The sequence below is a fragment of the Anthonomus grandis genome, chromosome 8 (genome assembly GCF_022605725.1).
Source record: "Anthonomus grandis grandis chromosome 8, icAntGran1.3, whole genome shotgun sequence".
Taxonomy (NCBI): Eukaryota; Metazoa; Arthropoda; class Insecta; order Coleoptera; family Curculionidae; genus Anthonomus; species Anthonomus grandis.
Window position 1 is genome coordinate 32517457 of NC_065553.1, and position 20492 is coordinate 32537948.

General features: G+C 34.5%; 1 protein-coding gene and 1 long non-coding RNA gene across 3 annotated transcripts in view; both read right to left on the reverse strand.

Moving 5' to 3' along the window:
• LOC126739969 (uncharacterized) overlaps positions 1 to 20492 on the reverse strand; it is a 122803-nt gene that overhangs the window by 65771 nt on the left and 36540 nt on the right. The gene's annotated exons all lie outside the window — the stretch shown is intronic.
• The window catches only part of LOC126739956 (ribose-phosphate pyrophosphokinase 2), a 90725-nt gene that overhangs the window by 40006 nt on the left and 30227 nt on the right, over positions 1 to 20492 (reverse strand). The window contains exons 3-6 of one of the 2 annotated variants that reach the window (XM_050445793.1): positions 17276 to 17459; positions 16755 to 16817; positions 15914 to 16041; positions 15709 to 15861 (exon numbers count right to left, since the gene is read on the reverse strand). In XM_050445793.1, the coding sequence (XP_050301750.1) occupies positions 15709 to 15861; positions 15914 to 16041; positions 16755 to 16817; positions 17276 to 17459 (528 nt within the window). The remainder of the gene's footprint in view (positions 1 to 15708; positions 15862 to 15913; positions 16042 to 16754; positions 16818 to 17275; positions 17460 to 20492) is intronic. The other variant, XM_050445794.1, reaches the window with a different exon arrangement.

Consider the following 20492-nt stretch of genomic DNA (forward strand, 5'->3'; position numbering starts at 1 on the left):
TTTTTCGTATCTTATCTTATTATCTTCATATCTGGCTTTGTTTTCGAGAAAAAAAATTTTAAGTATCTTTAACTCATTCTAAAAATTATCCATGGACGACAACATGAAATAAAAACCAATTAATTCGATAAACCATTTCGACCTTAAAGTAAATGAGCAAAATGCCCACCTTCTGATAAAATACACGACTGCAAACGATTTGTCATTGAGTGTCTGACACGCTCAAAAATACCTGGAGTATCCATTATGATATTGCAATTGACAATTATCCGATTCCTCAAGTCATTCACATCTAGAATAGGAGTTTTATAAACAAGAGCCTTCAGATGGCCTCATAAATAGTAATCCAGGAGATTCATATCAGGACTGCGAGCCGGCCAATTTTGAGATCCTGCACGTCCAATCCAGCAATTAGGGTAGATGACGTCGAGATGGTGACGAGCAAGAACACTGAAATGAGCTGGAGCCCCGTCGTGCATAAACCACATGTTGACTCTTACTTGTAGGGGTACTTCTTCTAATAAAGTGGGTAAATGGTGTTGCAAGAAATCCGTGTAGGATTCACCTGTTAATCTTGCCGGTAAAAAACATGGGCCAATTAGGTAGTCACCAATAATTCCTATCCAAACGTTCAGCGAAAATTGTTGCTGAAAATGAGTTTCTCTAATAACGTGGGGATTTTCGTCGGCCCAAAAATGATCATTGTGGAAGTTCATAATAGCATCTCTTGAAAAATTTGCCTCGTCCGTAAATAAAATATTTGGTAGGAAATTATTATTGTGTGCCATCGTATGAATCAACCACCTGTAAAACATTAATCTTGGATGAAAATCCCGAGGCAGTAGAGCTTGTACACTAGGGTGGAGCGAAAACTGGACCAAAATAACTAATTTTCGAAAACGATTATGCCTGGGTGTGCAAAAGATGCTTTTCGGGGTTCTTATTTACCCAAAAAAATCCGAATGACTTATGACGATTCCATCGGCTGCCGAAATGACCTTGAAAATTTTAAAATTAAAAAAATCTTTAAAACTGCAAAAAAAGCCAAACATGCAGCTCTCAGCTAGTTTTTCATAAAAAACTACCCAGAACTCACCACGTGGATGAATGGTGCAACGTGGAGGTGGCTGCATCTCGAGTTCCACCCTACCCTCTCACCCTTAGAATAATTTTTTTATTTTTTTTCTGTTCTACAACTGCTAAGAATTGTTTTTTAGTATCAAATTGCGGCAATATTTGTCTTGATTCAATAGGAGCTCTAATAAATCCTTCTCGTGCTTCAGGGCCATAAACCGCCATAGAGGCTTCAGTAACTAACTTAACTGCTCCTTCAACTGCCTGTGAATGACAAGGGAATTTTAATAACCCTATTTCATCAGGAACCAAAGAAATCATGTTAGTTAGTTCTTCGTTCGAAATTTCCATTGTTAATGGGGGCTCGCTTATAACAACATTTTGCCAGTCAATTAAGTCGACATAATCTTGACAATCAAAATTCAATTTATTCACGCGAAATATTCTAACATCCTCGGTTTTTGCGGTTGATCTGCATTTTAAAATCCTTCTTAAAGCTAACTCTCGAATATGTTTCCTATCATCTCCTAACATGGCTAATAAAATATTTTCTGGGTGCGCAAAAAATCCATTTCTCTCAATTACGGGATCAATACCTTTTTTTATTTCTTCAGGGAGGTAACGAGATTTATTTATAATGCTAAACAAGTGCCTAGCACCATCCTTACAAGACCAATGGCATTTAATTTTAAACCAGCATACGGCATACACTTTTACTATAAACTCTGTTAACATTTTAAGGTTTTGAGAGGGCTCATTGGTAGCACCGTATAACCTTAGGACTCTATTGGCTGTGGTAAGCCATCTAGAGTGTGACATTTTCCCTGGCGCTTTTAGAGCCCAATCGTCTTTTAAAACTCCAGTAGAGATTCCTTGACACATCTCATATAAATAATTTGCATCGGTACTTACGGTTTCTAGATCAACTAATGGTAAAATTGTTTCAATTTTCTCAAACTGTACGACTGGTAAATTTTCACACGATTCAAGGGTCTTACCAATGGCTCCCTCTGATAATTAAAGATAGATGGGATTCTATCTTTAATTATCGAAATTTTGAGGAGGTTTCGGCAGCCGAAGAAGTTGTTTTCTGACGTTAAGTTTTTTTTGGCTTACTAACGACTACAATAGGCACCTATTAAGCATACAGGGTAATTAAAATTCCAGAAATCGAAAATGCGCTCCACCTTATTGTACACGCTGTATGTGATATGGATGCAGGAGGTTTCTTTTTAGAATTTTCCAAACGGTTTTTGAACTGACTTCAAGCTGCAGTGCAATCTTCCTGATACTATTGGAAGGATCTTCTTCTATCGCATCAAGTATAGCTTCTTCCAGTTCAGGCGTTGTTATAGTTTCTGGTCTTCCACCACCCATATTTTTATTAAAACTCCCAGTTTCACATAATCTTGCATGTAGTTTTCTAAATGTTTTTGCACATGGAATTACTCTGTTAAGACATCTGTCCTGGTAAATTCTTCGTGCTTCTTCCGCATTTCCATTTGCTAATCCATAAATAAAGTGCATGTCAGTCATTTCATGGTTAGTAAAATTATTCATGATGGAGTAATGAACCACTGCTAATTGACAGCTGAATTTTACTTATAGCAATTCTATCACTGTCAGCTGGTCTCCAAAGCAGGTAGGTACAAAAGAGGTACTTGAATGGACTTTGAATGGCCAATTATTTGTCATAAGCAATGTATTTGTTATTTTGTTGTATTTCAAAAATCTGATAATAAAAATCGTAGAAGTTGAATGTTTATTATCATAATAAACAAGAGACAAGAGACCAAAAAGGCTTGGAGGGTGGACATTTTGCTCATGTACTTTAAGGTCGAAATTGTTTCGTCGTCCATGGATAATTTTTAGAATGAGTTAAAGATACTTTAAATTTTTTTTTCTCGAAAACAAAGCCTGACATGAAGTTAATAAGATAAGATACGAAAAAGTTGTATTTTTAGTTGCTTAAATACAAAAATAAATAAAGTTGCAAAACAATTAATTATTGGCCTTGTTTTTTTCTCAACAATAAGCATAATTTCAATCTAGTTACAGCTAAATAAACGTCTTATAACTTCAAATAACTGCACTAAATTTCAACCAAATCGGTTTAAGGATAGTTATAGTATTTTTAAAATACCGTTATTTTTTTGAACCTTCATCGCCCTGTATCTCAGAAACAAAGCAACTCCCGACATACGTTCATAGGAACTTTTTTCATAAAACGACCTAACGATTCACCCTGTATAGTATTGTATAGTACCATAGTTAGGAAACACCCTGTATATTATAATCCTATGTCCGCAAATGCTTAGGTCCTAAAATACAGGATGTTAAAGTTTAATTTTAATTTTTGTTTTTTCTTAATTTTGGTACTTATGCAGATATTTGAACGAAAATTGGCACCTGGGGGTTTTTTGATATGGTAAATTTAAGTTTAATGTTACGATGGTTCTCACGATTGTAAAGGACGCTACATACGCGGTTTTGTATACTTTAAGGCGTGATAACTTTCTTATGGCTGCATAAATATTTTTTTTTACACAAAAATAAATTTATCTATCATTTTCACGTAAAAAAAGATATCTTGGTCAAAGTCGCTACGAGCCAGCGTTTTCGATATTTTTGGAATTAAAATAATAAAATCCATTACATTTTAACGTTTTAGATTCGAGATATCATCAGCTTTAAATATGGAATCTGAAGTTTTTATTCACTATTAACATCTCTTTTGAAACTTCAAAATAAATGTCAATATTTTATTAAGATTTATTTTATATTTTTTTGTTACCAAATTTTTTTTTTTATGAAAAAAATATTGCCCAAAGTTCTTACGACAAATATCTACTCTTGAAAAAGCCACTTGCTGGCACATAGTTATACCAGTCGTTAACCCCTAACTGCGATACAGGCCTCTATTCTACGACGAATCGATTGGCGAACTCATTCAAATATTCCTGGTGAGTTTAATTATTTCACAGGATGCGATAATGCTATTTCGTAATTCTTCCACAATATCTATTGGGGTTGTATAAACCAAATGTTTAAGGTGACCCCAAAGGAAAAAGTCCAAGGAATTAAGATCAGGAGATCTGGGAGGCCAAGGTTCAGTTCCTCTTAGGCCTATCCAACGATTCGGATACACTGTGTTCAAATATTCACGTGCAACTACACTGAAATAAGGTGGGGCTCCATGGTGCATGAAGTACGAGGGTGGACCAAATATTAACCGACCTTTAGTCACTGTAATTTATGTATGTCATTGATCGAAATGCCATCTTGTGAAGTGTTGGCTGGAAGCATAAGGAACTTTTCTGCAATACCGACTGCTGTTACTTCTCAGTAATTTAGTCTTGCGATGAGTGAACAGAAAGTCCATCCGCGTGTTGCGCAACGCATTATTATCAAGTTTCTTGCGAACGAAAATGACGGGCCTATCAAAATTTGGAATAGATTGAACTCTCAGTTTGGGGAATCGACTCTTTCAAAAACTGAAGTAAAAGAGTGGCACAAAAATTTCGGAAAGGCCGTGTCAACGTTGAAAACAGCTCCCACCCACGACGTCCACAGACAAGCATCACAAATTTGAACGTAGCCGCTGTCAAGATGTTTATTTTGAAAAACTGCCGTACTTACAGTGGCTGGAACAGAAAAATTATCGGCTCCAAGTATGTGAGCGTCTTTTGCTTCGATACAAAAATGAAAATGATTTCGACTGAATGACTGTCGAGGAAACCTGTGGCCATCACTACACTCCAGAGTCAAAAGGAGCGAGTATGGAGTGGCGGAGAACAAATGAACCTTGTCCCGTAAAAGCACAACCTTCGGCCGGTAAGGTAATAGCGACCGTCTTTTCAGATTATAGAGGAATCGACTTCCTTCACGATCGGAAATCGATCAATGCAGCCTACTATTCTGACCTTTTTGAAAACGTGTCTTTCTAGCCAAAGAGACGTAGTTGCAGTGTAAAAAATGTGCTCCTACTCCAAGATAACGCCAGACCGCACACTGCCAAAATAACACAACAAAAAATACTCAAATTAGGGTGGACTACTTTGGAACACCCTCCCTACAGTCCGGACCTCTCGCCCTGTGATTTTTACTGGTTCGGGCTTCTGAAAGGAGAAGTTGAAGAGGGAAGCGATTCAGCAGCAAGCAGCAGGTTGAAAGATTCGTGTGTAAATGACTAAAGAGCCGACCTTGTTCACTCTACAAAACGGGCATGAAAAAACTTCCAATTCGATGGGAAAAAAGTTTTCAAAAGGGAGGGGACTATGTAAAAAAATAATGTAATTTCTTTTTTTGTTGACAACTTTTTGCAATAAATTAAAAAAAAAAGTCGGTTAATATTTGATCCACCCTCGTACATTTGCAATCTTAACTGCAATGAAACATTCTCCAAAAGTATAGAAAATTCGTGTTTGAGGAAATGACGATAAACTTCTCCAGTAAGCCTTAATGGCAAAAGGAATGGGCCTATCAAATGGTCTGCAACAATTCCAACTCATACGTTAAGAGAAAATTAATGTTGATCACGGCCTTCTAAAATTGCATGTGATTTCTCATCCGCCCATAGGTGATCATTGTGTTAAAGTTCATTATGGCTTCTCTGGAGAAATTCGCTTCATCCGTAAAAAATATTTGTCTCAAAAAGTGGGGGTTTTTGCCAATTTTTTGTTGCATCCAACGGCATAAATTTAGTTTTAACGGAAAATCAGTCGGTAATAATGCTTGTACCCATTGCCAAAAAATTAATAATTTAAAAATTATTAAACTCGTTCGGTATAATGGATAAAAATGTACTCAATGTATGTACGTTACAGGCCTTTTCATACATAATTATTTTTTTTGTATTTCTATTGCCTTTAGGAATTTGTTATACACAACGTTTCTATAATATGGTATGGTAATAATGGTATTAGCTGTTTCTATAATATTTAAATTGTAAAAAATTATTTTTTATTAAATTCCGATAGTTTTGATGTAGTAGGCTGTGAGATAATGACGTTGAGAAAATGTTAAAATTAAATAAAAATTAAATGTCAAAGTAGTTTTTATTATAACCATTATTTTTTATTCTATTTATCTTAAGTGAAGTAAATAGTTATAATTATTTGAGAAATTTAGTTGATATTGTGTTTTTGAACTCTGTTTTTGCGTCTTGTTGCTAGTTTTTACAAAGACGCTTTTTTATCTGAAGAAAAGTTTGATATGTTGAAATGTTATATCCTATGCTATAGGAACGCCGTTGAAGCTGGTCGTATATATTTAAATAACTATCCAGACAGGAAACAACCTAGTACAAAAATTTTCGGACGATTGGTTTTCAGATTGGTGCGTTTAAAGAGCCAGTATTGTCAAGAAATAAGCCCTGCAATGAAGAAAAAGAAAATAATGTGGTATTAGCTGTAACTGAAAATCCGGAAATATATGTTAGAAAAATTGAAAATACCACTGGAATACCAACATCTACTGCCCATTTCATTTTGAAAAAACATAAATACCACCCGTTTAAATTCAGAATCTGTCAAAGCAGAACATTTTGTGAATGGTACACCAGGAAGTGTCAGGAGGGTGAAACATTTCTTCATAGGATTATCTGGTCCGACGAGAGCATGGTTACAAATAATGGAATTTTTAACCGGAAGAACACCCTTTATTGGTCAAAAAATAATCCCCGAGTACACCAAATGGCTAGACATCAGCACCGTTTCGGTTTTAATATGTGGGTTGGCATTTTTGGAACAGATTTAATAGGCCCCTTTTTTTAGAACAATTCCCTCACCTCGGAGCGGTATCGCAACTTATTGGAACGAGATTTAGAAGAATCCTTGGACAACTTACCACTTGCCAAGGTTAGAAACTGTTGGTTTCAGCAGGATGGTGCGCCCGCACAGAATGCCCTAATCGTGCGAGAGTATCTATCTATAACAGATTTCCGGAAAAATGGATAGGAACACATTCAACAGTTCCGTGGCCTCCTCGTTCCCCAGATTTTCTCTGGGGTGAAATTTCCCCTTTTTTCTCTGGGGCTATTGCAAAAATTATGTTTACAGTCGTGTTTTTGAATCTGTGGATCAGCTGAGGAGAATAGTTCTTGAAGCATTTGAGAGCATTACACCTGATATGTTAAGAAGTGTTTTAAACTCGACTGTTAAAAGATGTTATCTGTGTTTGGAGAATAATGGTAATTTGTTTGAACATTTATTACTATGATTTAAATTAGTATTTTTGGGTTTCTAGTAGGTAGTTTTTTAATTTAATAATGTGTTTAATTCTTTAAAATAATCACGTGACCTAGCTACGTGACGGTATATGAATAAAGTTTTTAAGTTGTCAATAACGTGATTTTTATTTAATATTTTAAAATATGAGTAATAGCAGCCTACTACACCATATCCAGCGTCATCATTTCACTGCCTACTACATCAAAACGATCGGAATTTAATAAACATCCAATTTTTAACATTTAAATATTGTAGGAACATATTGTGTCATACATCGTTGTAATCGTAAAAAATATGCTATTTTATACAGGGTGTACTTTTTTATGCTCCATATAAAAAAATTAAGTTGAAGATGGTTTCTTCGAAACGAAACGTCGTACGAAAAATCTCGCAATGTTATTTTTTAGAGCTTAAAAAGTGGCCATGAGAAAGTGTCTTTTGTTTCTCCATATCTCTTTAAATAACGCCAGAAAAAAATAAAAACGAAATCGGCAAATTTCTTTCGGTTTTTCTCGAATGTCTCTCGAACTATTAAAATTTTAAAACTTTCTAAACGGCGTATTGTTAGGCTCTAAAATGCGCAACTTTTCTCTAATTTAATCAACCTCGTATCTCCTATAGCTGCCGAGATCCCCATGATAGACATCCTTATCTTGGACACACTGTATAATGCTAAGTCATGTTTAAACCGCAAGCTTAGAAAGGAATGATGTGAATCTCTTGTATCTAGCAATTTTAATTATTATGATTATATTTATGGTTTTTGTTTAGATCAAGAAAGTAAATCTTATATACAGAAAGTTCAGAATTCTTGTGTTCGGTTAACATGTGATTTTAAAAAGCATTTCATTGTGTAGATCATGGAATACTGCTGTCTAAGCTCAATAATTATGGCTTTAGAGGTGTTGCATTGCAATGGCTGGAATCCTATCTGTCTAATCGTACCCAAAGAGTTACAGTATCCGGATATTTATCCGATCCCAGATCCCTTAAAACTGGAGTACCTCAGGGTTCAGTGTTAGGACCACTATTATTTTTGCTCTATGTAAATGATTTGAGTTCATTAAAACTGTAGGGCAAAGTGGTTTAGTTTTCTGATGATACCACCATTTTATGGAGTCATAGAGATTCTGATAATGTTAGAGCCCAGGCTTTTAAGGATCTTAAGATTTTATCGGAGTGGTGTGCTGCAAACAGGCTTGTATTTAATGTGGGCAAAACCTTTATTATGGGATTTAAGTGTGACATTCAGTGCCTTATGTTTAGTGAAAACTCCCCCTTGCAATACAAAGAAACCTATAAGTTCCTTCTTTATATCTCAAAAAATCCTAACTCTTTTTTCTCTTTCTATCTTAGAAACAGCTACTCTTGTTCATAAATGTCCTAAACCTCCCTAACACTGGTCATATGACTCGCCAGGTTAACGATTTTCCCTTACCAATACCTACATCCTCCCTCACCAAGAACTCACTTATATACCTTAGCCAAAAATTTACAACCATGTTCCTCTATGTATCAGACAAATTTTAGAAGTTAAGAGATTCAAAAAGGAATTAAAATCACTTTTATTATCCAGGGCATATTATAGCCTTGACGATTTTTTTAATGATACCTTTTGACCTGTGCTCTGACATCATTTTAGTGTTTTAGTTTTGTTTCCTATTAAATATTTTAATTTACTTTGTCTAAAATCTGTTTTATTGACAGCTTTACTTATTTTTTAATCAAATTTATCTAAAAGATGCTTTTTTTTATTTTTTCAATCTGTTTTGTTATAATTAATTTTGGTAATGTATGTAAGTTTTATGGTAAAATGTTTTAGATATTATGTTTGTTTGAAATTTGAAATTTAAAGTGAATTTGGAATTTTTTAGTTTATAGGATGCTTGTACACAAGATTTTGTTTTGTCGCACGTAATATAGCACATTTTTTTTCTTTCTTTCTTTCAAAAAATATAAACGCATTACACCGTGGCATAAAGAACTAAAATGGTTGAAAATGGATGATTCGAGAAATTTGCATTTTTGCAATCTTTTGATAAAAATTATTAGGAACACTTATATTTAGAGATGAAGTTTATAATAGGATTCTTTCGAATGGCTCTAAGTTGTCTGTGCCCTTCACCGAACAGCCATGTCTCAAAGAAGTTTTTCATACAATGCTGTCAAATACAGGGTATCCATTTATAAACTGACACATTTTAACTGCTTATAAGTCGAGAACGAAAAATTACAACAATGTGCGGTTTTCACAGAACTTCATCAATATTTTTACAGAGCTTACAGAGCCAATTTTAGTAAATGACACCTTTTTGAAAATTTTCTTATTCGGTGATTGATGAACATTTTCTGGTAATTGTATCGCTTTAGCATGATCATAATTAAGTAAATTGCGCTATTGGCATGTCTATAAAAAGTATTTATTCTATGTATTAAATTACAACAATTTTAACAACAAATTGAAGAAATTAATTTTAATTTATAACTAATAAATTAGCTGCTGAATATGACCCCCATTTTGCTCGGAACACAAATGTAGACGGAGAAATAAGTTGCCGAAGGCATTTTGTAGCATTCGCGGTGTAATTTGGTTGAAAACGTTTACTATGTTGTTGCGCAGTTCATCCAAATTTCTTGGGGTTGGATTGTAGCAACATTCTTTTACATATCCCCATATAAAAAAATCTGGAGTGGTTAGATCGGGAGAATAAGGTGCCCACTCGATTGGACCTGCTCGCCCTATCCATCTGTTTCCAAAAGTAATATCTAAGAAATCCCTTGCGACCCTGGAGAAGTGTGGTGGTGCACCGTCTTGCTGGAAGTAGACCGTTTTTAAAATTCCATCCTGCTGAAGTTGAGGATAAAAAAATGTTTCCAATATATCGGTGTAATTGTTTCCATTCACTGTTGCATCTTGAAAAAAAAATGGCCTATAAATTCTAGATTTCAAATTCGTTATACACTCGAGGATTTTCATCTCCCCAAATTCGGCAGTTATGCTTATTTACTCGACCACTGATGTGAAATGTTGCAAATTAAATTTATTATTAAATAATTAAATTATTGGGACTGCCCAACGAATGACGTTAAAAAGATTTGACAGTAGTTGAAGCCCACAAAGCTAATTGTGCAACTCACAGCCTCCTTGACAAGCTACAATTAAGCTACAGTTATTGTTGTCACTTGATACCGAGAATGTTATTTAATAGGTATTTATTGTAAGAACGTTTTCAAAAAGGTGTCATTTACTAAAATTGGCTCTATAAAAGAAATCATGAATTTAAGACAATTTATACATTTTCGGAAAGGGGATTTAACAGGCTTTCATGTGAAATTAAAAAGTACAGGGTGTTACATTTAGAACACAAAAAACAAAAAAAAACTTTAAAAATATTGATGTAGTTCTGTGAAAACCGCACATTGTTGTCATTTTCCGTTCTCGACTTATAAGCAGTTAAAATGTGTCAAGTTATAGATGGAAGCCCTGTATTACAATGTCCTGCCTGCTGATTTTGCGTCGCTTTCTGATAGGCAGTTACAAACAACTTTTGCTGAATTTCTTTAATTTTCTATATAATTTTGTAATTTGTTTCTTTTAATCGGGAGGGGTAGATAGAAGATTATTCAGGGTGTTTTTTATATATTACGACAAAATTCAGGAACGTGTTCTCTGGACAAAAATTCGCAAAAAATTCCTATAAACATAGGTCCTAAACCTTTTAGATTTTGAGCTACAGGGTGGTAAAGTTTTAACGAAAAAATGATTTTTTTTCGATAACTTAAATACCCCTGTAGATATTTGTCCAAAGATTGGTATGCAGGGTCTGTGTATCCAGAGCCGTTTACCAACATACTTTTAACATTTTTATGTTCTCCTGTGGCGTGTGTGCGGGTTTTCCGCTGAATACTTTTATAAAAAAAAATGATACGCTACTGGTTTTTCTTGTATTAAAAAATATTTTTAAATTCCCCGTTTTATTTTCAACATTTTTGATCCCTTGGACTTTGTCCGTTAGATGCACGGTTTTCGCACAAAAAATTAAAAACCATGGACATGTTGCTCAGATTTGATTAGACTTTCTTAATTCTAGTAATTATTCGTTTTTTTTAGTTTATTGCAATTTTAATAATAAATAATAAAATTTGTATTAATTAATTTGGTACAAAAGCCACCGAAATTAATAAAATTGTAATTGAGGATTTAAAACTTTTGCTTCTACAATCTTTAATTTTATACAAGTTTTTAAGTGATAAAAAAATATTTAATTTTTTATTATTTATTTAAGTAATATTATTATTTTTACAAAAGTTGTTCAAAGTGTGCTCCTCCAACATCAATACAAGCATCTAATCGACGTCGCATTGATTGGCGGACACGTTCAAAAATTCCTGGTGTCTGCCGAATTATGTCACAAGACGTTATAATGCGATTACGCAATTCCTCCACATTATCAATTGGATTTCTAGAGTGCATTTTTTTTATCTCGGTCATAGGGTTTTACGTGTAATATTTTCAACCCCATGTCAGAACCTGTTCTATTTAATCGATAGGATTGAAACTTGGAACAAGTGAAGTTTAGTTAAACTTTAAAAAACCCCATTATTTTGCAAAAAAATTTGCGAGAAACCTATTTAAAATACGTTTTTCTGATGAAAAAGTTTGCTTTTTCTGCACCTCGTAACCTTCATTACCTTTACACTTCAAAGCAGGTAGACAAATTAATATCTGACAGTGACACAAAATAATTTTTAAATTGCTCCATTGAAATTGTTCAAAAAGTCTTTAAAATGTCCATTTACACTACGGAGGAACGTATTGAGATGGTTTCAAACTACATTAGAGGAATGTCGGCGCAAGAAGTGGTAGATAATTTTGCCGTGTCTTATCCTAACCGTCCCGTCCCGTCTAGATCAACTGTACAACGGTTTCATGAAAAATTTATTACGATTGGATGCATCGCCAGTTCTCACTTAAAACGAAAAAGAACCGAAACTGTAGCAGACGAAGAATTTAAAATGGAGGTATGCTTGGCCGTTGAAGAAAATCCAACAAATAGTCTTACTCAGTTTGCTGAAGTTACCGGAAAAAGTAGGAGTAGTTGCTATAAAGCAATCAGAAAAGAAAAATACAAATCTTTTAAAGTTAGAAATGTTCAAGAACTCTTGCCTAATGATTATTTTCTTAGAATGCAGTTTTGTGAACAGTGGATGGAACGAATTAACAACGACCCCACAATTACAAACAAAATACTACACAAATAGTACAGTCAACAAACAAAATACTCGAATATGGGCGCGAGAAAATCCTCACGTCATCCAGGAAACGCATACCCAAACAAGACAGAAACTTAACGTGTGGGCAGGAATTCTTGGAGATCGAATAATTGGACCATTTTTCATAGAGGGTAGCCTAAATACTGCAAAATATTTAGAATTACTTCAGGTGCAGGTCATTCCCGCATTAGGAAACGCTGTTCAAAATGGCAGGATTTTTCAACATGATGGAGCCCCCGCTCATAGTGCAGCGACTGTTACCGAGTTTCTGAATGCCACGTTCCCAGGACGCTGCATTGGACGTTTTGGGCCATCTAAATGGCCGGCGCGAAGCCCCGATCTTTCGCCTTTAGATAACTTTTATTGGGGCTATCTATCATCGAAAGTGTTTGATATTGTTAGAGGCAGACCCAACAATATCGAAGAACTTCGTAATAGAATTATCGAGGCTTCGCGTACCATTACTCCCCGGCAGCTCCTAAATGTTAAAAGACATTTCTACAACTGTCTGGGTTTTTGTTTGGCTCAATTTGGAGGTCACTTTGAACAATTTATTTGAAAGGTTTTATTTGTTTATTGTTGATTTTTGAAAATATATTTTTGAGATTTTGAGGAAATTATTTTGTGTCACTGTCAGATATTTGTCTACCTGCTTTGAAGTGTAAAGGTAATGAAGGTTACGAGGTGCAGAAAAAGGAAACTTTTTCATCAGAAAAACGTATTTTAAATAGGTTTCTCGCAATTTTTTTTGCAAAATAACGGGATTTTTTAAAGTCTGTTAACTTAAACTTCACTTGTTCCAAGTTTCAATCCTACCGATTAAATAGAACAGGTTCTGACATGGGGTTGAAAATATGACACGTAAAACCCTATGACTCGAGATAAAAAAAAATGCACTGTATAAACCAGTGATTTAAGGTGGCCTCACAAAAAAAAAATCCAGCGGATATAAGTCGGGAGACCGTGAGGGCCAAGGGTGAATGTGTCGACCTATCCAACGATTTGGATACGTAATATCCAAATACTATCGAGCCACTAAACTAAAATGGGCTGGAGCACCGTCATGTAAAAAGAACAGTTGTTCAGTCAACCTTGCTGGTAAAAAAATGGACGGATGAGAAAGTTTTCAATAATGCCGACCCATACATTAAGTGAAAACTGGTGCTGATGACGGTTTTCTGCCACAGCATGTGGGTTCTCATAATGCCATATGTGGTTATTGTGGAAGTTCATAATTGCGTCCCTGGAGAAATTTGCCTCATCGGTGAAAAGTATTTTTCTTATAAACGGTGCATCTTGCCTTATGCGTTCTTGCATCCAACGACACAAAGCCGTTCTTTTCGGAAAATCGCCTGGCAAAAGTGCTTGCACCCGCTGAATATGATACGGGTATTAAAGGTTTCTTTTAAGAATATTCCAAACTGTAAAGTTACTAATGTGTACCGTCTGAGCAATTTTCCTAGTGCTTGTGGTGGGATCTTCCTCGAATTCATTGAGCACCTGTTCTTCAATTTGAGGAGTAACTGTTCGAGGATGTCCGTTTTCAGCGGTGAGTTTTTTAAAGCTGCCGGTTTCACTTAGACGTTGGTGTAAACGCGTAAACATGGAGTGATGAGGAATAACACGATTCGGGTTACGTTCAGCATAAAAATACGCAAGGCTTCTCGTGCGTTTCCGTTAGTCAGTCCATAAATGAAGTGCATATCGCATATTTCATTATTTGTGTAATTGTTAGCCATTTTTTTAAACAAATTAATAAAATATGTGAAATATTTTTTTAAACAAATTAATAAAATACGTGAAATATTAACACGTCACTCACGACATATTATGAACTACAATAAAATTTTAAATAAAATTTAAAAAAAAAACTTACTTTTTATAACAATCATAGAAAAAATAAACTTTAGTGATCAGTCAAAGCAGAAAAATGTTTTTTAATTTTTTGTGCGAAAACCGTGCATCTAACGGACAAAGTCCAAGGGATCAAAAACGTTGCAAATAAAACGGGGAATTTAAAAATATTTTTTAATACAAGAAAAACCAGTGGCGTATTTTTCTTTATAAAAGTATTCAGCGGAAAACCCGCACACACGCCACAGGAGAACATAAAAATGTTAAAAGTATGTTGGTAAACGGCTTTGGATACACAGACCCTGCATACCAGTCTTTGGACAAATATCTACAGGGGTATTTAAGTTATCGCAAAAAAATCATTTTTTTGTTAAAACTTTACCACCCTGTAGCTCAAAATCTAAAAGGTTTAGGACCTATGTTTATGGGAACTTTTTTGCGAATTTTTGTCCACAGAACACGTTCCTGAATTTTGTCGCAATATATAAAAAACACCCTGTATAATTTTGTTATGGTTGCGCCATAATATACTTAGTTTAATTTTCTAAGCATGGTCTTTATTTGGTTTAGTGGAGTAGCTATTAGCTAGACTATGCCAAGTGGGGACCAACAAGTTGTTTAAAACATTGTATAAATTTTTCGATTAGGACTGTTACAGACCTTAAAAAGTTTAGGAGGGAATTAAAGAAATTAATCTTACCAAAAGCTTACTACAGCATTGAAGAGTATTTTAACGACTCATTTAATATTTCAAATTATTTATGTATCTGTTGATCACATTTTTTTTTAAATTCTTGTTTTATGTTAGTTCTTGCCTTTTCTTTTCTTCTTTTTTTTTAGTTTTTTCTTTGATGATATGAAATATGCTCCTATGTACAATCAAAATAGATTCTGTATCCCATTTTTATCCTGTATCCTGTATAACCAAATAACTACTAGTATTGTAAACTCTAGGATTAGGAAGCTTTTAGCACAAGTTTGTAAACTTAGCAAAAAGTGTATTTTGACTTTGACTATTGTTATCTGATTAATAAAAGTAATTTATTATTATTATTATTATTAAATATAATGGACAAGCTGGGTGCATACTAAATGTCTCTTGCCCACAAAGCAGCATAAATTACTTTGATCTTTGCCGACATTTGGCATATAATTCTAAAATATCATGGACATATTTTTTGTTTATAGACGACGATCTCATATATAATGTCTCGGTACTAATAAACTAGGCATAAGGGTAATAACAACTAAACTAGGCTAAAAAATATAGCATTACCTTTCTTTGTGGATAAGAGCAAACTCTACATTAAGCCTATCAGCAATAGAAGTCACCCTTTTGGCACCCCCAGCATCTGGCGAGACAATAATACTGTTCCTCCATTCTGGGATGTTTTCTTTGATCCATTTTAGTACGGCCGGTTCGGCATACCTAAAGCATTAACATTCACATCTGTTATACCATTTTTAATCCCTTAACTTACAAATTATCGACAGGTATGTCGAAAAACCCTTGGATTTGTGATGCGTGGAGATCCATAGTGATAATATGGTCTGCTCCTGCAACGGAGAGCATGTTTGCCACAAGTTTGGCTGAGATGGGTGCTCTGCTCTATAAATTCATATGTTAAGGGTTAATAATACCAAGAGTGGAATATTGTTTATCACATTAATAATATGCAAATCCTTAGGCTGTAAAATTTTGTCATATAAGCATTCTCCCATCGACGATAATATAACAAGCTTATCATTATATGAATTAGAACGAGTTGCGAAATATGAAGGGGTCAAGAAATGACCCTTTATATCTGAATTAACCAATAAATCGTTATATTGATAATAGTAATTATTGTGTGCCCCAACTTACTTCTAGATTAGAGTTTTAGCGCTCCCAAATCATGCAATAAAAAATATCTGAAAAATTTTAAATATTTATTGGATGATTCTGATGTCAGTATCTTGTAACTGTTTCTATGACACTTTAATTTTAGTAGTGGAATCAGAACGAAACAAACTGAGTTTTATGGTTTATAATCATGATTTTTGATTCAACAAAAAAATAATTTTTGTTTCTCCTACAAGGTTACCAAATGATATAAACACTAAATGTTTGACGCAATTTGTTATCAATATCGCCCAAGGGGGTCTCCAAATAATTTGATAAAAAGGTCATCGCAATACAAAATTGTTTTTACACATTCTTGCCTGTTAGTGAGTTTTCTCATGAATCTTTGTTTGTTTATGACCATAAAGCACCGCTATAAGTAGAGAAATAACCTCAAAGCAGACCCAACTGACATTCAGGCATGATAAAAATTATTTTACCCTAAATTTCCATTCAATGGACTTCCATTTTTCGACCGTGCGTTCCTTGTCAGAGTTTCCGTTCTACAAATAGGCCATAGAATAATAGTTTTAAAATAAGGTTGCATAATTAAAATGGTAATTTAGAATAAAATATAAGGGAATACAAATTTGATGACATTGTTCTATGATTTAATTAATTAAACAAGTTTATAGGTATATTAAAAGTCAATGAACTGTGTAAGTAATTTATGTAACTTAATTTATTCTCTAAAAGTGACCCAGAATATTTTGCAATAAAGAAATAGAAAGGAATGTAGTAAGTACAGAAACACCCAAAAAACCAGTTATATAATATGAAATTAAGCAACCAGAATAACTTTTTTTAGCTTTGTTACTTTGATATTTCAATTTATATTTGCTATGTACCTTTATGTAAGTATTGTAAATATTGTTAAAACAAATAATGGGGTTTTCCCATATATTAAAATAAATAAATATAATTTTATGTTATACCTAAAAAACATTAGGGGTGATCTTACCTTATCTTTTTTATCTTGCCTGGCATATGGGAAACAAGGGATAACAGCCGTTACTCTGCTAGCAGAAGCGATTTTGCAGGCGTTTATCATGATAAGCATCTCCATCAAGTTGTCATTTACTTCTCCACATCCTGATTGCACAATGTAGACATCTTCTCCTCGAACAGATTCCCCAATTTCCACACTAGATTAGAAAAAAGTTAAGTTAAAAAAGCTATCAATTGTTCATAGTGTGTGGTGCCAGATACTGCATTATAAATTATATAAAAAGAAAACTGTTTAACAATTTAGAATAGAAGAAACAGGGAATTTCTAATATTTATGGTTATTATTACTTAACTAGTACTAGTTTGCATTTTCCTTTAATAAGGACAGATATTCATACTTAATTTCAGAAGTACATAGGAAAAGGCATTAAAAAAATATCAGCTGATTGCAGCTACTTATAGCACTTAAGCTTGACACCTGTCAGAAATAAACGTCATGTGAAGCGTTTTTTTTAGTTGAAGGTTTGCCATTTATAAATATGGATCGTTTAACAGTCGAACAACGTACTAAAATTATTAAATTGTTCTATAAAAATGGTGATTCTCCTGTGTCAACGTTTAGAACTTTACGAGCTGATTACGGTCGACATAATCGTCCTACAGAGCAAACAATTTCGAACACAGTAAGAAAATTTGACGAGACTGGATCGGTTACTAATATTGTAAGGCACGTGCATCACCGTAATGTTCGTTCAGCTGAAAATATCGCTGCTGTGGCTCAAAGTGTAGAGGAAGACCCAAATTTGTCAAGTCCTCGGCGTGCTCAAAATTTGGGTTTGTCTTACGGCTCACTGAGGCGAGTTTTGCATTTGGATTTACAGCTCCATCCGCACAAAGTCCAACTCACTCAAGAACTTAAGCCTACAGACCATGGACAACACAGAACATTCGCAAATTGGGTGCTTGAACAACAAACTGCTGATGCTCATTTTTCAAGCAGAATGTTCTTCAGTGATGAGGCTCATTTTACGATGTGCGGCTACGTAAATAAACAGAATTGCCGCATTCTGAAAATTTCAGAATGCGGGAAAACTTCAGATGCTGAGGATTTTCAGAACCCCATTCTGAAAATCCTCAGGTGATCGTAGAAAGGCCTTTGCATCCCGAAAGAGTGACTTTATGGTGTGCATTATGGTCTGGTGGTGTCATTGGTCCGTATTTTTTTGAAAACAATCGTGGGAGTACGCTTAACAGTAAACTCTAAGCGGTATGGAAGCATGTTGACCAGTTATTTTTGGAGAGAAATCGAAGAAGAAGATCTGGAAGACATGTGGTTCCAACAGGACGGGGCCACAAGTCACACAACACAGGCTAACCGAGCTCTTTTGCAAGAGAAGTTTCCAAGACGTTTAATTTATTTATTTATTTATTTATTTATTTATTTCAATATACGGCAGAGCCAGTTTACAAAAACAAAATAGATAATACAAAATACTAAACAATATAGCAATATAAATACAATACTAGAATTACAAAAAAATATATATATACCAAGATAAAACCTCTGAAAAAACAGTCATCAACAGGGCTAAAAACTTAGCACTATCCAAGGAACGTAAGTTAAAGTGTAAGATTATTTATTTTTGATTTGAATGACCGTAAGCCGCCGGAAAATGGATCCAAACTATTTTCATTAAAGAACGCAAAGTCCTAGTCAGTGGAGAAAAAAACCCATAGTTGGCCGAATGAAAGGGTAAACGAAACATAGAAGAGTTGATCCTTCTTTGACAGGTGTTAAAAGGAATTGCTTCCAAGATGGTAGGACAATGATATAAACCATTTAAGATCTTATAAAACGTTAAAGCATCAGAATAATGCCGTCTGACTTCAAGATTAGGGATATTAAATTGGACACTGATAGCATTATAGTCGATGTAATAATTACGAAAAATATTAACTTCAGCTCTATAAGCAAGGGATCTTAAGAATCTTCTTTGTACAGCCTCAAGGTGTTCAATACGAGAATCATAATAAGGGGACCAAATTACAGACGCATACTCAAGCAAGGAACGTACCAAAGAGTAATAAAGTAATTTGAAACAATAAGGTGAAAGATGTACACTATTTCTAGTGATAAAACCAAGACTACGCATACTCCTGTTAATAATATCCAAAATGTGCGGCAAAAAAGTTAGCTTGGTATCAAAAAGAACACCTAAATCTTTAACTGTATCAACTGACTTGAGTTCGTTATTGTTGATTGTGTATTGATAATTAATAATTTTATTAGAACGACCAAACGAAATACATACACACTTCTTTACATTCAGTTCCAGACTATTGCTATTACACCACTCAGCAACACTATTTAAATCCAATTGAAGTAGCTCAGCATCAAGATATGACTCAATGGCTTTATACAGTTTAAAATCATCAGCAAAAGCAAGATGTTTTGAATGAACAATTACATCACTCAAATCTCTTATGAACAAGTTAAAAAAGACCGGTCCAATATGCGAACCTTGAGGCACGCCTGAAGATACTTCAATACCATTAGAAATATAATTACTTATCCTGACCAACTGTGTGCGACCAGTCAAAAAACTGTGACAAAACTCGACCAAAGTCCTACCAAGGCCCATAGCCCCAAACTTCTGAACCAGATGTTCATGACCAACCCTATCAAAGGCCTTTGAGAAGTCTGTGTACACACTATCGACCTGTACAGACCTCTCAAAAGCACCAATCAAATCATACTGGTAAGTCAACAGGTTAGTCACCGTAGATCTACCCTGACAAAAACCATGCTGATGATCACTAAGCAATCGCCTACAGTGCCACGAAAATCGCACAGAAAACAACCTGTCAAACAGTTTAGGAACTACAGACTGAATACACACACCTCTATAGTTACAAATATCAGTTCGATCCCCATTTTTATGAATTGGCGTTAAAAAGCTTACCTTCCAATAATCAGGAAATTTGCCTGATGTCAAGCAAAGATTGAAAAGGTGATGCAGAGGCTTACTCAGAGTACACACACAGTTTTTAAGAAAAACAGATGGGATACCATCAGGGCCAAAAGAATGTTTGTTCGGAAGGCGTAAGATTTCATCAAATATGTCCAATAAAGAAAAAGAGATGCGATTTAAATCCAGACTGTAATCAAATTTATAGTCAGGAGCCTTGCGGACAGGTTGCCTGTATGTAGTTTCAAAATACCTAGCAAA